Source organism: Diceros bicornis, chromosome 25 (genome assembly GCF_020826845.1).
Source record: "Diceros bicornis minor isolate mBicDic1 chromosome 25, mDicBic1.mat.cur, whole genome shotgun sequence".
NCBI classification, from domain to species: Eukaryota; Metazoa; Chordata; class Mammalia; order Perissodactyla; family Rhinocerotidae; genus Diceros; species Diceros bicornis.
The window spans coordinates 21,651,049-21,667,422 of record NC_080764.1 but is presented as its reverse complement, the minus strand read 5'-3'; the positions used below and the strand labels follow the sequence as shown (position 1 = coordinate 21,667,422).

The window sequence follows — 16,374 nt, the reverse complement described above, 5'->3', positions numbered from 1 at the left end:
ATCGGACCATAGAGACAGGTGCATCAGGTCCTCGGGAATTCAGGGCCCTTGCTCACCAATTAGAACGTTACTGTCTGCGGAGCCCGAATGGTGATCTGGTGGCCCGTGAGAGCCGATCCAGCCCTCCGTGACGCCTCGCCAGGCTCTCCCCAACCCTGCCCTGGTCCGCTGCCCGCGAGGCCCCGCCCCCGCCGCCCCGGCGCGCTGGGGGCGGGGGCCCCGGGACGGGGGCGGCCCGGCCGGCCCGCGACCTCGGCCGAGCGGGCGTGACCGGCGCTTCCACCCGGCCGGCGCAGGCCCGGGCCCGCGAGCCCCGCCCTCGCCCTCCGCCCGCCCAGGCGCCCGGCGCGGGCCGCGCTCCGTCGCAGCGGCGGGGCCGCAGGCGGCCATGACGGCGGGCGCCGGGGCCAGGCCGGCGCCGCGCTGGCTGAAGGCGCTGGCGGAGCCGCTGAGCGCGGCGCAGCTGCGGCGGCTGGAGGAGCACCGCTACAGCGCCGCGGGCGTCTCGCTGCTCGAGCCGCCGCTGCAGCTCTACTGGACCTGGCTGCTCCAGTGGGTCCCGCTGTGGATGGCCCCCAACTCCATCACCCTCCTGGGCCTCGCCATCAACCTGCTCACCACGCTCGTGCTCATCTCCTACTGCCCCACGGCCACCGAGGAGGTAGGGCCCGCCGCCCGCCCGCGGCCCGCTGCAGGACCCCCAACTGCTGCCTCCCGGAGCCCCGCGGCCCTCGCCCGAGCCCCCCCAGGTGCGCCGCGGTCCCGCCGCTAGAGGCGCCCGGGCACCGGGGAGACCCCCTCGCGGGTGAGCCTCCCGGGGCCGCGGAGGGACCGACGCGGGCACTGCCCCGGGCCACCTAGAGGCTGTCACGCCGCTACCTCAGTCCTGTGTCCACCCCTCGGCCTCCCCCGGGCGGCGGAGGGGCTGTCAAGGTCACTGCCCCAGTCCTGTGTCCACCCCCCAGCCTCCCTCGGGCGGCGGAGGGGCTGACCGTCTCGGCCACTGCGAGCCCGGGGCCTGCCTGCCGGGCCGCCACCCCATCGGGCGCCAAGCTGTGGGATGGACGAGCAGTCGGTTACTTTGCACGCTAGGGACTGGACACCCCCATAGCAGTCCTGCCGGGCACCAGGGGTTGTTGTCCGCTCGGCCAAGCCTGAGATGCCCTTTGGACACTTTTATAATCGCCTGTTTCTCAAAGGTTGCACTAGTGATCCTGAAATTACTGGTCACACTGATCAAAGATAAGTTACTTTGAAGACTGACTTCCTCTTTCGTTGACTTTTTCAGAAAAAACTAAGTAAGGTGATAATGCTTATCATCACGGCCCAGGGATCATAAATGCAAACATATTTTATTAGCAATGAGTATTTGACCTATGTCTGAAATAAGAAGAGTAGATAATGTGGGCTTTGAACAACTGTTCATCAGAAGCACCTCTTGGGCTGAGTGTGGAGGGGATGGGGGGGTGTCCCTCCCATCTCTAGCTTTTTAGCGTACATGGGATAAATATTACACTGCACATTCTGTGACATTGCTTCCTCTTCTTTGTCCTCCAAATAGTGAAATCCCTTTATAATCATATTTGAGTGTAGGTCGTGTGGAGAACTAATGCTAGTTGAGTTTAGATAGCAGGAATACAGTGGAAATATTCCATGCCCTCCATACATGTATGCATTTTTAAAAATATTTGATGGAGCCTACATTTTAAACACTCCAGCCGTAGAGGTCCAGTGGTTAAGATTGGATGCTCTCACCACGTCCACCTCGGTTCATTTCCTGGTCAGGGAACCACACTACCCATCTGTAGGCTGTCATACTGTGTTGACTGGGTGTTGCTGTGATGCTGAAAGCTATGCCACCGGTATTTCAAATACCAGCAGGGTCACCTTTGGTTGACAGGTTTCAGCTGAGCTTCCAGACTAAGACAGACTAGGAAGAAGGACCTGGCCACCCACTTCCGAAAGAATTGACCATAAAAACCCTATAAATAGCAGTGGAGCATGTCTGATATAGCACTGGAAGGTGAGAGAATGGCGCAGAAAGACCCGGCAGTGTCCCGCTGTGCTGTACACAGGGTCGCTAGGAGTCGGAATCCACCCTAGGCACCAACAACAACATTTTAAACGTATCTTGACAATTAATGGATACGTTTATTATATAAGATTTCTTGGCAGATGTTCCCATTGTTATTCGTTTTCCTATTGTTTGAAAAAAGTAAGTTACTTTAGTTTTCGCTTTTTGCTGCCCATTTGCAGAATTTCCCAGAGGCAGTGTCCTAAAATGAAAAGAGCACTGGGTTTGGAAGTGAAAGACTTGTGTTCCAATGTGGTTCTGCCACACCGTGGAGAGACCTGCTGGCTGTTTTCCCATGTGTAAAATAGAAAATAATACCTGCCAAACCAATTTCACAGGGATGCAGTGAGAACTAAATGATATATTACATGTAGAAAATTGTCATTTGCTCAAGAAATTAAAAATGTTACTCAATGCATTAAAAATATCACTATTATTAAAAGTGTCCTAAAAACATGTCATAAAATTTAGCTTTTATCGGGCCTAGATTTGGCTAACAGCGTTTGGATGTTTCTGATATTCGTCAGTTAAATTGTGAACTTTTCAATGTCATTATTAATTTAAGAACCATTTGTGGAGACCTTACAAAGAGCAGGGCATACAGACAACTCCAAGAGATTCTGTTTAGGGATGGCAAGGGGGCCTGATGGAAGAGGTAAAATTGTGGTTAATTAATTTTTAGGCTCAGCCTCATTTAAAAAGCAAAGGGCAGGGTGGGGGGGAATCTGAGGCACTTTTCAAAAAAAAAAAAAACAAGAAAAAGTCAGAATGGCCCAAAAAGGGAAAGAAAGGGTTAAAATAATAAGATGAAACTGAGAAGAGTTTCTGAAGTGTAATCAGATCCTGCACATGCTTCTGAAGCTGCTGAAGCCATGAGGGGAAACACCATTACAGGATTCGCACTGCCTGTTTGATAAAATCCCAGCAATAGCAAGAAAAATAATAGCAGTGCCGGATATTTTGCTTCCAGGTCACAGAGCTGGTAAATGGCAGGACCAGGAAAGATTCAGATCTAAGTCCGTCTGACTCCAAAGATTTTTGTGTTTTTTTTTGCACCATGTACCACCACCTTCTCTTCTGGAGTTCCCGCCTTTCTCTACGTGGTATGTAGGAAAAATAGCTCATGTTTTAAAACATATGAGCTCGTATGTTTTATATGAGCTTCAGGAATGTGAAGTGCTTTCACTTCCATTGTTGTGTTTGTGTCTTCTATCAACCCAAAGAGGTTGGCGAGTTTTTTCCATTCCTGGAATGGCCTTCCCACCATTTTAGTGTTTCCTCTATCCATCCACCCGGAAGTAATAGTACTACATATTTTTGTGTGTGTGAGATCAGCCCTGTGCTAACATCTGCCAATCCTCCTCTTTTTTTGCTGAGGAAGACTGGCCCTGGGCTAACATCCGTGCCCATCTTCCTCCACTTTATATGGGACGCCGCCACAGCATGGCCTGCCAAGCAGTGCATCGGTGCGCGCCCGGGATCCAAACCGGCGAACCCCGGGCCGCCGCAGCGGAGCGCGCGCACCCAACTGATTGCGCCACCGGGCCGGCCCCAGTATATATTTTTTATTAAGAGGAAATTGAGGCCCAGAGGGTTAAGTGACTTTACCTGGCTTGGAACTTGTTTTGTGTTTCTTAGACTTAAGAATTCTTAGTGCTTTTTCAGACTTGGCAGATGGCTTCCAGAAAGGGTCAGGAAAAACACGTAAGGTTTTTGGACTCCGATGCTCGGGCTTATCTACCCATATAGGACATAATGCTGGCTACTTTTATCTATATTAATAATATTTGATCTATTTTTTAACTACTGTGTTAATTTCTAGGACATGACTGAGGATGAAGGGAAATTAATAGAAAAAAGTGAAATTATTTATATTAAGCTTCTGCACTAGTGCCCTGAGCTGCATTTCATGCCACCATTTCTGTTAAGGAACTTTCCACTCCAGCCAAATTGAACTACTTACTATGGCAAGGACTTCTCTCCCTCTCTTTTCTCCTTCCTCTTCCTTTCTCCTGGCCCGCTTCCATCTTTCAACACTGCCCAATTCTAACACTACCTCCTTCTGAAATTTTCTTGGCTTCTCTGGAGTCAAGTCAACCACTTATTCCTCTGAACTCCAATAATGATAACAATAATAACTAACATTTAGTTATCAACTATGTACTAGGCATTATTTTAAGCTGCTTTTGACTATTATCTCATTTAATTCTGTCAACAACCTTGTGAAGAGGCAGTAGTGGTATCTTCATTTTGTTGGTGAGGAAACTGAAGGGGAGTTAACTCTTCCAGGCTACATAGCTTTAAATGGGGACCAGGACTCCGAGCCGGAGGGCTGTGCCTCCACCACAGGGCTTTGCAGCTTTCCTGTGGAACTTCTTCATTTGATTTTAGTTATGTGTGCCCCTGTTGAGCAGTATAACCTCCCCAACTTTAAGTTCAGACGGTGATTGCCCATTTGTACATTCTCTACAGCATAGTGCCTTGCAGAAAGCACAGGCTCAGTAAATATTTGCTAAATTATTGACTGCACGAGTGAAATAACAAAGTATAATCTTGGGAGATGATGTTTTTCCACCCTTGGTCAGTTTTTGCTGGTCTTGGATCAAATACTTATCAGTTGTTTGGTCTGGGTAGTTTTAACAAGAATAAGCAAGAATTAGTGTGAATAAAGAAAACAAGAGCCTAATCTCCTCCTCACCTTGATGAAGCAGTTCTGTCTGAATGCCACTCTGTGTTTAGTCCTTGGCCCCATTCCTGGGCTGCCTAAGCTGAAAATAGAATCATAGACTCGTATGGTTTGAAAGGACCTCAGAGTTTATTTAATGCAGTTCCTACATTTGTATATGAGAAAACCCAGTGATTCAAATCTAGTTCTTGAGGCTCCAGCCTAGTAGCATTCTCTGCCACAGAACCTTCGTATGCTTATTTTTGACTGGTGTAAACTGGGGCTCCATTCTCCTTTAAGCTTATTAGATTAAATGTTGTTGTTCTCTCCTCTCTTAGGAGTCAAGGGCATTGAATGATACATTTCTTTTGTTTATGATGATAGAAAGTTAAACCAAAAATCAGGTATATCTGAGGAAGTCAGAAAGGCTTTAAGAAATGGTTTATCCCCTGTCTAAATAATTCAGATTATAGTTGCCTTTGCCTTACAAAGAGTTATTTGTTGGGGGAATAATAAGAAAAGGCAATAATCTATAGATTTTTACTCAGATTTTTTTTTATAGGTTTGGTTTCTTTGAAATCTAGTATATTTCCTTTTTCTTTAATCACCTGTCTCCCTCTTTTTTTCTTTTTTTTTTTAACCACCTCAGTAACGTATCAGGCATCATTTATTAATGCAGGACTCTTGTAAGGGAGTGGCCTCCCTTACTAAAACAAAATATAAACTCCAAACTTTCAGGAGGTAAAAGCTCTAGAAACAGGGCAGGGACTAGAGTGAGGCAAGCAGATACTCAGGCCTCAGAATTTAGGGAGGCACATGCACAACCCTGAGAGTAAATGCCTCCTTAAATTCTGCAGCCTAGGCACCTCACTTGCCTCACGCTAGTCCCAGCCCTGTCTAGAAGGAGCTTCTGCAGGTAATGTGTCGACACAAATAATCCATAGTCAATCTATAAATCAAAATTGGGGTGAGTTTATTATATGAACCAGGTCTGAGGACTATAGCCCAGGGGCTTCCTTCCCCAAAGAAGGAAGCACACCAAAGAAGTAGGGTATACAGAGTGGTTATATACTGTCTTGGAACAAAGAACATACATCACATATGACAGGACTGTCCTTTTTGCAACAGTCACAAGATTGCTTTGCTGGCACAGCAGGTCAGTGGTCACAAGGCGAACACAGCAGATCAGCAATTAATCCTTGGTTTCTAGGAAGAGATGCTTATCCTTAAAAAAAGCTGATGTGGAGGGAAACCATGTCCCTATCTTTAAGGGCATCATTCTTGTCTTTGAGACATTGTAAATGTTTAAAGCAGATGTACATTGGATGCCCAACAAGCCACATCAGGCCTTCTTGGAAAAACAAAGTCAGGCAAATTAGTTTTAAACCAGATGGCTTCCTCATATACTCCAGTATATCCTACTGCTTGTCATTTATTCATCATGTGGAAGTAGTTTTGCTTTGGAATTTGTCTCTTTGATCCTATGGCTTTCCTATACTTGATTCCCAAGGAATAAGTTGTTTCTCCTTTAGAATTCTGGTTCAGATGTGGATAAAACATGGCACTGCAGTGTATAGAAAGAGCTTTAAATCCCACTCCTGGTATATTTGACCTGGGCATAAGGCTCCGACCACGTGGATTTTGTGAAGTTACAGAACATATGTTAAAGCAACCGGTACACTTGATGCTGATGACAGATCTGGTCCCGGGGATTCTCTTCGTCCCCTCTCCCTTCCTGTTCCCCTTAGCACAGTGAGAGGCTGGCATTTTCGACAAGAACTCCAATAAGCGCTAAAGGAGATTAAAAAAAAAAAAAGACTATTCATGTGAAATATAAAAAGTGAGAAGTACTACAAATTTTCAAAGTACTACAGATTTCTAATGTTGTGAGAAAGCCCCTTTGGCCCTAAAGTGCTGGCTGGACTGCAGTTGTGCGTGGTTGCCTTCCCCAGCTTTAACTTGACTGTTTCTTAAAAATGGGTGTGCTCCTCTCAAATGCTGGCCGCTAACCAGAGCTGAGGCCAAAAGTCCAGGTTGAAACCACTAAGCCCCGTAGGGCCCTTCCTGATTGGCATGAGAATGATTGTACCCTTCCTGAGCACCAGCCGCCTCTGGACCCTTTCAAGGCCTCAGGTGGGACCCCTCCCTCTGTAAACAAGGAAGTGCCCGTCAGCCATAGTCTGACGGTAAACACGGGGACATAATACAGGTTAGAGCAGTGTCAGACTCACAGTCTATTAGAAACTACATGAGTTTTCTTTTAAAAATCACTAGAGTCACCCTTTCTTTCTACCTCTTATAAATGCAGTTTCTATTTTTATGGAGAGAGAAGTCAATTGATGTTTGGATAATGGAAATAATTGAAATCTCCCTGTTACCAGCTGACCCAATAGTTACTGGTTATGTAATACCTTGTGCCTATGTGTCAGCTCATACCTGAGGCCATTTAAAGCAAAGAGGTATTTTTTAAGTATAACAATTCATATAAATAGGCATTGTATAGTTCCAATATTTCCTAAATTTTAATTCGGGAAGATTTTTGCTTTTGTGTATTACTTATAGTATTTTTATTTACTATTTTTCTTTACATGAACTTTAAATCTACTCCTTTTTAAAGACTTCGACTCATTCTAAGCCTTAATATCTATAAAATCATAGATTTGATAGCTATGCTATTTTTTAAAAATATATTAATTTTTCCAAAATACGTTAACATAGAGACATAAATGATACAATGAAAAGTTTACCCATGAATCACCTAAAATTATCTTATGTAGTATCAGTAATAACAATAACAATAGTTAAAGTTTACTGAGTTCCTTCCATATGCCAGGCACTTTTCTATACACTTAATATGTAATAATTCAGTTCTCACAATGAGACAGGAACAGTGATTATTCCCATTTTTTATAAAGGGAAACTGAGGCACTGAGAGGTTAAGTAACTCATCCAATTCACTTAGCTGGTAATGGCAAAGCAAGGATCTGGATGCAGGTGGAGGCCAAAGGCCATACTCCTAACCACCCTGCGAGAAAAACCTGGGGCATACCTGATAGGAAACATTTACATCTTTAGTCGATTTTAATCATCTAGTTATTTAGCTCCTCTCGGAGGTACAGCGGATTTTAAAAACAGACAACATGCCTCGTACCTTTGCAAGGATTATATTCTAATATGAAGGATGGGGCCTTGGAGACTATCTAGTGTAGCACTTTCATTTACAGAAGACCTAAGAAGTTTGTCCAATGAGCAGAGATGTGCTCATTGATCACTTTCTAAGTCTTGTCTTTTCTTCCTTTCCTGATGCGTGTGCTCATTCAAACACACGTATAAGAAGAGGTATGATACCCAGGATAAATAATTGATCTATATATGAGTGTTCTCTCTGATCCAGAGTTATTTTTAGCAAGAACAATTGCCATATGATCTGGTTCCGATCTCTGATTTCTCTACCTCTATAATGAATAATAGCATTCTGTAATTCAAGTAACTAGAAAAAGTAAAATTTCCCAGATTCTTACTTATATACAGCTTTTTTTCGGTGGTGTAACTGAAAAATAATTTAAATTTATTCGTGGAATTTTTTTTTAATGACTAGGAGTTATGATTGATTCTTAGTAATTATTTTGTTTTCTAGAATAAACCTATATAATTTTTTTGAAATCATGTAAAATTCATCATTAGTGAAGCTATTACTTAAATTGTGATATAGCCACATAATTGAATACCATGCAGTGATTTAAAAGAATGATGTAGATCTTTATGTTTGACTTGGAAAGGTTTCTATGATATATTGTTAAATTCTGATCTTAAAGCATACAGTAGATATGAAAATTATATAATTAAAAACTTTAAATATTAGGAATCTAATATGACTTGGAGAAGTTCTACCTTTTGGAGTAGGTTTCTTCTATAGAAATCTTCTGATATATTGCTTATGTCAATCTTCAAAAACAGAAACTAGTTTAAGAGGCAAAGCATTTATTTGGGATCAAAGAATTGCAATTCGTGGAGCAGAGATTCAGGTAGAAACCCAAACAGTGTCCCATTAGGGAGTAAAAGTCAGGGGCTTTTAAAGGCAAAGAAGGGAAGTTGTATTACAAAGAATTTTAATTGGAGGCAGAGAGCTAGTCTTGGCTAAACATTGATTGACTATTGATTCTATCTTCAGAAAGTCCACAATCCTCAGTCTTTGTGATCAGGATGTCCATTCTCCTGCTGACTTCTCAAACAATTGCTTATAAAACAATTGTCATTTTGGCACAGTCCAAGGTTTAAGAGTGCAAGGCAGTTTCTCTGGAAAGTCAGCTCCGACTCCATCTTAAAATGGCTCCACTTAAGTCAGTTTGACACTTAAGACTCTATAATTCATCATCCAAGTCTGATTTTTCCATGCTTACATTTAAAATTTTTGAAAATAAGTTCACCTGAAAACTAGAATTGAGTCGGGGTGGCTCTGTAGATCCTTTTTCCACCAGGAGTCACTTCTGTAATTATGCTGTTCTGGGGAAGACTCCTGGAAGGAAGGGTCCCACTGTGCCTGGCCAAGTGGATTTTCATCCTAAACCTGTTTTGCAGAGATAACAGGTTAGAAAAGAAGTGGAAAATTTGCCAACTATGTAACAGCTTCCAGGTGGGAATGGAAGTGATGACAGCAGGGAAAAAAGAAGATAGGTCAGGCTCCTGAGGCCTTGGGAAGACTGGAAAAGGAGTAGGTACTGGTGGACCAGTGTGCCTTTCTGGGTTTAAATGGAAGGAAGCCTCTTGTGGCTGCAGCCATTTCCTAGGGCCCCCTGCACTTGAAGTTGCATTGTGTGAGTGGGAAAGATCTTCTCAGCTGGTTTGAAGGAATAGGTGGTCTGTGGGGTAAGAATCTAGGTGAGGAGCTCCATCCAGTGTGTGTAGCCTGCGGCATGACAGGTCTCATAGCGCAGGGCGAGTCAGAAGACCTGGACCCAGTCTAGCTGGGGCGAGTCAGAAGACCTGGACCCAGTCTAGCTGCTCGTGTTGATGTAACTTTGTTACCCTTCCCTAAGTTTTACTTTCATCTTTAATAAAAAGAACATGATAACTGCCCTGTCTCTATGGATTGCTGTATCAAATAAAATAATGCATAAAAAAATGCTCTTTGTTATACTGTTTAAGAAATATTATCATCTTTCCAATCTTATCTCTTATAATTACCTGTGGATCTTCTATTCCAGAAACATGGATCTAGGCACTGACTCCTGAGTAAGCCTTACACTTTCAGGCCTCTGCCTTGGTTTCTGCCTGGGCATCCTCTCTGTTTTCCCTTTTTAAATTCCCCTTGTCCCTCTTTACCTGTTTAAACTCTAAATCTTAACTCCTCTAGTATCCTAATGAAGTAGTTTTAAACTAATGAACCAGTCTTCATTTCCTTTTCTAAATGAGGGGCAGAGTCCACCCCAAACTGTGGTGTCCAGGAGTAACCAGATTTATTTCAGTGTAGATTTTCACTAATGCCTTGCGCTTTAGATTTTTCTGCAGCCAGTCTCCCAGACCAGAGGTCAGAATTAAGCTTTTGTTAATGTGGATCTTTGGGAATGCTTCTTGAGAAGCTCCACATTTTCAGTATAAGAAGGTGCTGTGCACAGAAGGGAAAAATGGACTATCTCTCAGGTACATGACTACTCTCAGAAGTTTATCATTTAGGGTAATAGTATTTGATGGAAAATAGATGACAAGAAAATGACTTTTTATGTTATTCCAGAAATTTTAATAACTTCAATTTCTATTTACTTAGAAAGATTGAGGAATGGAATAACAGTTTGATTGGATATTTGTAGAATTACCACAAAAACCATACAGACATAGGTTGGTATTTTTAAAATTATATTTGTCACTAAAAGTATGCAAAACACAATTTAATGAGAATAGCTAACCTCATTGAGCACATACTATGTGCTGAGTTCTGTGTAAAGAGCTATCTGAGAATTTGTTCATCAGATACAATATAAGTATTATTCACATCTTACAGATGAAGTAACCAAAGCTTAAATGACTTATCCAAGGTCACCTGACTGTTAAATGACAGAGCCAAGGACTCAAACACAGATCTAACTTCAAATCTCTAGTTCTTAAAAATTTTGCTTTACTTCCTCTTTAAGACATAGAATTCTGGGTTGGCCATTGCTATCATCACACAGGTCCCTGAGGAAGTGGAATATATTTATAAAGTGCTGACAGAAAAGAATAGTTGTTTTAAAATATTTTTTTTTCTCTCTTGTTCACATTGGATTGTTTCTATTGATCTGTCTTCAAGTTTACTGACTCTTTCCTTTGTCATTGTTATCTGTGCTTCTGTATCTAATGTGTCTTTTTTTCTCTGGCTGCTTTTATAATTTTCTTTTTGTTACTGGTTTTCAGTAATTTGATTATGATATGCCTTGTTGAGTTTTTAAAAAATATTTATTCTGCTTGGAGTTTGTTGAGCTTCCCAGATATATGAATTTGTAGATTTTATCAAATTTGGAAATTTTTTAGCCATTCTTTCTTTTTATATTTTTTATGTCCCACGCTCTCTCCTCTCCTTCTGAGACTCTAATTACATACATGTTAGACTGCTTTCTGCTGTCCCACAGGTCACTGATGCCCAGTTCAGTTGTTTTGAGTCTTTTTTTCTTTCTGTGCCTCATTCTGGATAGTTTCCATTGGTACTCTGCCAGTTCACTGATCTTTTCTTCTGTAGTGTCTAACATGCTAAGTTCATTTAGTATATTTTACATTTTAAATATTGTATTTTTCATTTCTAGAGGTTTTTTTTGAGTCTTTCATGTTTTCCTCCACCTTCTTGAATATATGAAGCATATTTATAAAAACTTTCAGTGTCCTCATCTGCTAATTCCATTATCTCTGTCATTCTTGGGTCTGATTATATTGATTGATTTTACTCCTAGTTGTAGATCATATTCTGCTGCTTCTTTGAATGACCAGTAATTGTTGATTGGATGCCCAAGATTGTGAATTTTACATTTTTGAGTACTAGATTTTATTTTGTTTTTTAATTCTTTGAAGATGTCCTTTGTGTTGGCTATAGTTAAGTTACCTGGAATCAGTCAGACCCTTTTGAGGCTGGATTTTAAGTCTGTTAGGGCTGCCCAGAGAAGCCTTTAATCTAGGGCTAATTTATCCCCCCTGCTAAGGTAATACACTTCTGAGAACTCTACCAGTGCCCTAGGTATACTAGGTCTTTCAGCTGTGCCTGGTGGGAATATGAACGATTCCCGACTTGTGTGGTCTTCAAGAATTGTGTGGCCTTGAGCTTTCCAGTGGTGTTTCCCCTGGCCTTGGTTAGTAGTTTTGTCTCATTGAGGCACAGATCAGTTCTCAGCCAAAGACTCACAGGTACCCTTCTGTAGATCTCCACAACTTGTGCCCCTCTCCTCTGTAGCTCCCTCTTCTCCTCTGCTCTGCTCCACAAATTCTAGCTGCCTTGACCTCCCAAATTCTACTACCTTTCTCCTCAACACAGCAGGAACTCTGGGCTCTGTTTGGGTTCCCCATTCCTGTACTGTGGCCTAGAAGTTGCCTGTAGGTCGTAAGCTGGAGCAGAGGGCTCACCTCATTTGTTTCCCTTCTGTCAGGGATCACAGTGCTGTACTGCCTGCAGTCTGAAAACTGTTGTTTCCTATATTTTGTTGCTTTTCTACTTATATGAGGTGGGAGAGTAAATTCAGTTTCCTGATACTCCATTATGAATGGAAGCAGGGGTTTGTAGTTTGTCTTTAAGGTCTTTTTTCATAGCAAAGGCTTACTGAATAATTTCAAATCTAGTGCCATATGTGAATAGTATTATCTTAAAAGAGCCATGGACTAGGAATCAAAATCAGGGTCCTAATTCTTGTTTGGTCATTTAACTTTGTGCTTCTCACAATATGGACTTCTGTGACCCTCTACCCAGATGACTTCGAGCAATTCATTTGATTTCTCAATTTAATTCTCATCTGTAGAAGGACGATTATGAATGTTCTTTATAATATATTGAGATAATATAAAGTGTGAACACAGGAAAATATGTCGGTTGGCTTAGGTTGAGCTATTTTCAAACAGAAGCTAGCTTATTGTCACTTAACGGTCTTTATTATTTTCATTTATTTTTAGGCACCATACTGGACATACCTTTTATGTGCACTGGGACTCTTTATCTACCAGTCACTGGATGCTATTGATGGAAAACAAGCCCGAAGAACAAATTCTTGTTCTCCTTTAGGGGAACTTTTTGACCATGGTTGTGACTCTCTTTCCACAGGTAAGTTAGTAGTGGTTTTCTTTTTTTTTTTTTGAATGGTGTCTTAAAAACTAAAATGAACTTAGCTATTTGAGTGGTCAGTTTTTTGGATAGGTGTACATTTGGGAGCAAACTTGCACAGTATGTTTTAAAACTATGTTCAAGAATTTATTTTGTTTAGTGTACCTGTTTTAATACCAAGATTACATACCTTAAAATTCTGTATTTCTAAACAGTACATGGCAGTTATTTCATTAATTATTTTTAATACTTAATGGTTCTTAAACCTTGTTTCTTTCAGTATTTATGGCAGTTGGAGCTTCAATTGCTGTTCGCTTAGGAACTCATCCTGACTGGTTGTTTTTCTGCTCTTTTATTGGGATGTTCATGTTTTATTGTGCTCATTGGCAGACTTATGTTTCAGGCGTGCTGAGGTTTGGAAAGTAAGTATGTATTTTAAGTTGTACATTTTAAAATATAATTGAATTAATTTTCACACTGTCATACTTCATTTATCCATAGTAAGAGGGACAAAGCTTCAATCAGGAATTTAAATTACCTTTTAATTTATTGGAGCATTCATAAATTCTACAGCTTAATTTAAGTCTCTTAGGTATTCTGCATCTTATAAATAGTTACATATTTGATAATAATTCTATTTTTTTCTCCCCTTCTCCAACTTACTAGCCCAAGTTTACATTAGACAGGAGAAAGAGAAAAATAAGGGACCCGAATAATATAGAAAAAGGATATGCAGTACTTAAATAAACGCACTTGACTTATCTAATAAAATAATGAGATATGGAATCTAAAGGTCTTTTTTGGTCAAATCTTCATGTGCCCAGCAAGGGGGACCCCCTTACAACAGTCACCAACAACAGGTAATTGTGAGACTCTCGGCTGTGGTAAACAATTGGCAAGATAATGTAAAAGCATCTTGTAAATGTTAGAGCTAAGCATTAGAGGATGCATCTGCTCTGATGCCTCTTTCTTAGACACCAGGAAATAGTGCACAAAGCAGGAACTCTGTTCTCTATTCCGGGTTCCCATTGGCTCCCCCTCTGCCTGATCTTTTAAGAACTGTCTGCCAGCGGCTCGTTCTCAGCTCTGGCTTCCCATGTCTACTGATTCTTTATAGCCCCACTTTATTGCTGCGCAGCAGAAGCAGGAGCTCTGAGGAAGAAATCTCTCATAATGATAAATGAGAGGAGAAGCTCGAAATTATGGATCGTTTAGCAGAGGGAAGGCCTTAGCAATTTTTCACGTTGATTCTAAATTATGGATTAATTGCAGCTACCATCTATTGAGCACTTGCATGTTTCGGGCGTTACGTGTATGATCTCATTTATTCCTCACATGAACCCTGTAAGGGTGTTAGCTCCACTGTATAGATGAGGCAGAGAGGTTCTGGAACTTCCTTATCCTGCTAGCAAGTGTAGAGCTGGGATTAAAACTCAAGTCTATTTGACTACAAACCCCACACTCTTAATCACTGCTGCTCAGTACTATGTGATTAGATGCTGCGGAAGGATACAAAATACATTTTTTTAAAATCCCTGTTTTCAGAACCATATACTACACTGCATTAAAGGGATGAGATAATGCTTATGTGACGCCGTTAGTACAGTCTATAACCAAGTGTAAAATGACTTGCTTTAGGTTTCCATAGCACTGAAAAAATTCTAAGTAAGGAAAAGGTAATTGTAGGCTGAATTAGTTTAGGAAAGCTTTTATGGAAAATGTGAGTCTTTAGTTGATTCCTTACCTACTGGTCAAGAGCCCAAGGATCAAAAAGCCTGGCTAAAATTCAAGGCAACTCTGTAAAATTAAGAATCTGTACCTATTTATAGATTAAGATATGCTAAAATAGAGCAAGTAGCTTTGCAAAGTCTAATGCATTTTAGTTAATTTGCTGAACTTGCTATGGTAAACTGGAATAATGTAATAATGCAATGTTCTGGTTAATTATTATTGTTGTTTTTATTTAATGATTTAGACTTTACTTTTTTTGGCTTCTAACTTCATTAAAAATCTTTCTGAAATGAGTTAGTTCACATTCCTAGCCTAGTTGTAAATTTTACACTCACTTGCTATTGATTGAGCGCCTACTGTGCCTAGAACTGGAGATACAAAGATGAGTCATTTGTGGACGGAATATGACAGACAGATTGGGGTAAAAGCACTCTAGGCAGAAGCAGGAGGAAAGAACTCAGAATGTTAGGGAAATGGCTACTGTGGCTGAGCACCAAGCATGTAGGGAATGGAGGAGATCCTGCAGTGCCCCCAGGGGATCAGCCATTTAAAATACTAACTCTCTAAGGCAGAGATCTTAAGCAGCATACGTTTTCACTTTGCCAAAGTAAAAATATCATGGAGCATTGAGTAACGTAGATTGATGCTCCAGCTTAACACTACAAGAAGGATCCATATGTAAGACATCAGCCAAGCCTCTAGAAATGCTTACAAACTGAGTCAGTATTGTCTGTTGGTTAGGATGGATTTCCTGAAAATCTGTCAATTTTTGAGAGGTTTAATTTTTATAGTATTTGTATTATTGGAATAAAGATATATGAAACCAGGTCAAACAATCTCAGAATATACTGTGGAAATTGGTTTTATGAATATATTCTTGATTTAAGCCTGTTTTATGTAGTTTTTCTCTTTCTGAAAAACTGAATGAAAAACATGCCAAATGAGAGTTTGTGTAATTGGGCTCAAAAGCTTAAGGTTTTAATAATGTTACTACATTTTGCTACTTATTTTTTTCCAATTTTCATAGCCCTTCAAGTTATTTATTAGTCAGTATTGATTCTGCTTTAGTATACTAGTTAAAAGCACAGGCTCTAGAATCAGACTGGGTACAATCAAATTCTGGCTGTAACATACCAGTTGTTTGACCAGAAATAAGTTATTTAACCTCAGTTTCTTCATCTGTAAAATGGGAATAATCAAAATTATGTTAAAGAATTGTGAAGATTAAATAATAGTGTATATAAAGGACTTAGTACAGAATCTGGAGAACAGAAGTACTCAGTAATAAAGTTAGCATTGTCATGCCATGCTCTTTTTGTTTTAATTCAGTCTCTTTTGTATGTTTACTTTCTCATGAATGACATTAAAAAGTAACTCTTACTAAAAGAAAATCATATGTCTAATGTATTAATAGTAAGTTACTGATAAGGAACTGATTTCATAAGGAAATAAACATACAGAAGAAATTGAGTTAAAATAAATTTGAGGATGGAAGGTCAATATAATTTATTGAGTGATTTTATTGAATACTGATGTAATATTTATACAATGAATTTGAATAAATGTTTTTGCAATATTTATACAAATATTTATTGAGCATCCAGTATATGCCAGGCCCTGTTAGGGTGCTAAGGT

At 40.7% G+C, this 16,374-nt stretch overlaps 1 protein-coding gene across 1 annotated transcript in view; it reads left to right on the top strand.

Annotated features, from left to right (window-relative positions):
- The first annotated feature begins 287 nt into the window (after positions 1-287).
- Positions 288-16,374, top strand: part of CHPT1 (choline phosphotransferase 1) — a 31,983-nt gene continuing 15,896 nt past the window's right edge. Inside the window, exons 1-3 of the mRNA XM_058568558.1 lie at positions 288-661; positions 12,861-13,008; positions 13,289-13,430. Of these exons, the coding sequence (XP_058424541.1) occupies positions 389-661; positions 12,861-13,008; positions 13,289-13,430 (563 nt within the window). The 5' untranslated portion in view covers positions 288-388. The remainder of the gene's footprint in view (positions 662-12,860; positions 13,009-13,288; positions 13,431-16,374) is intronic.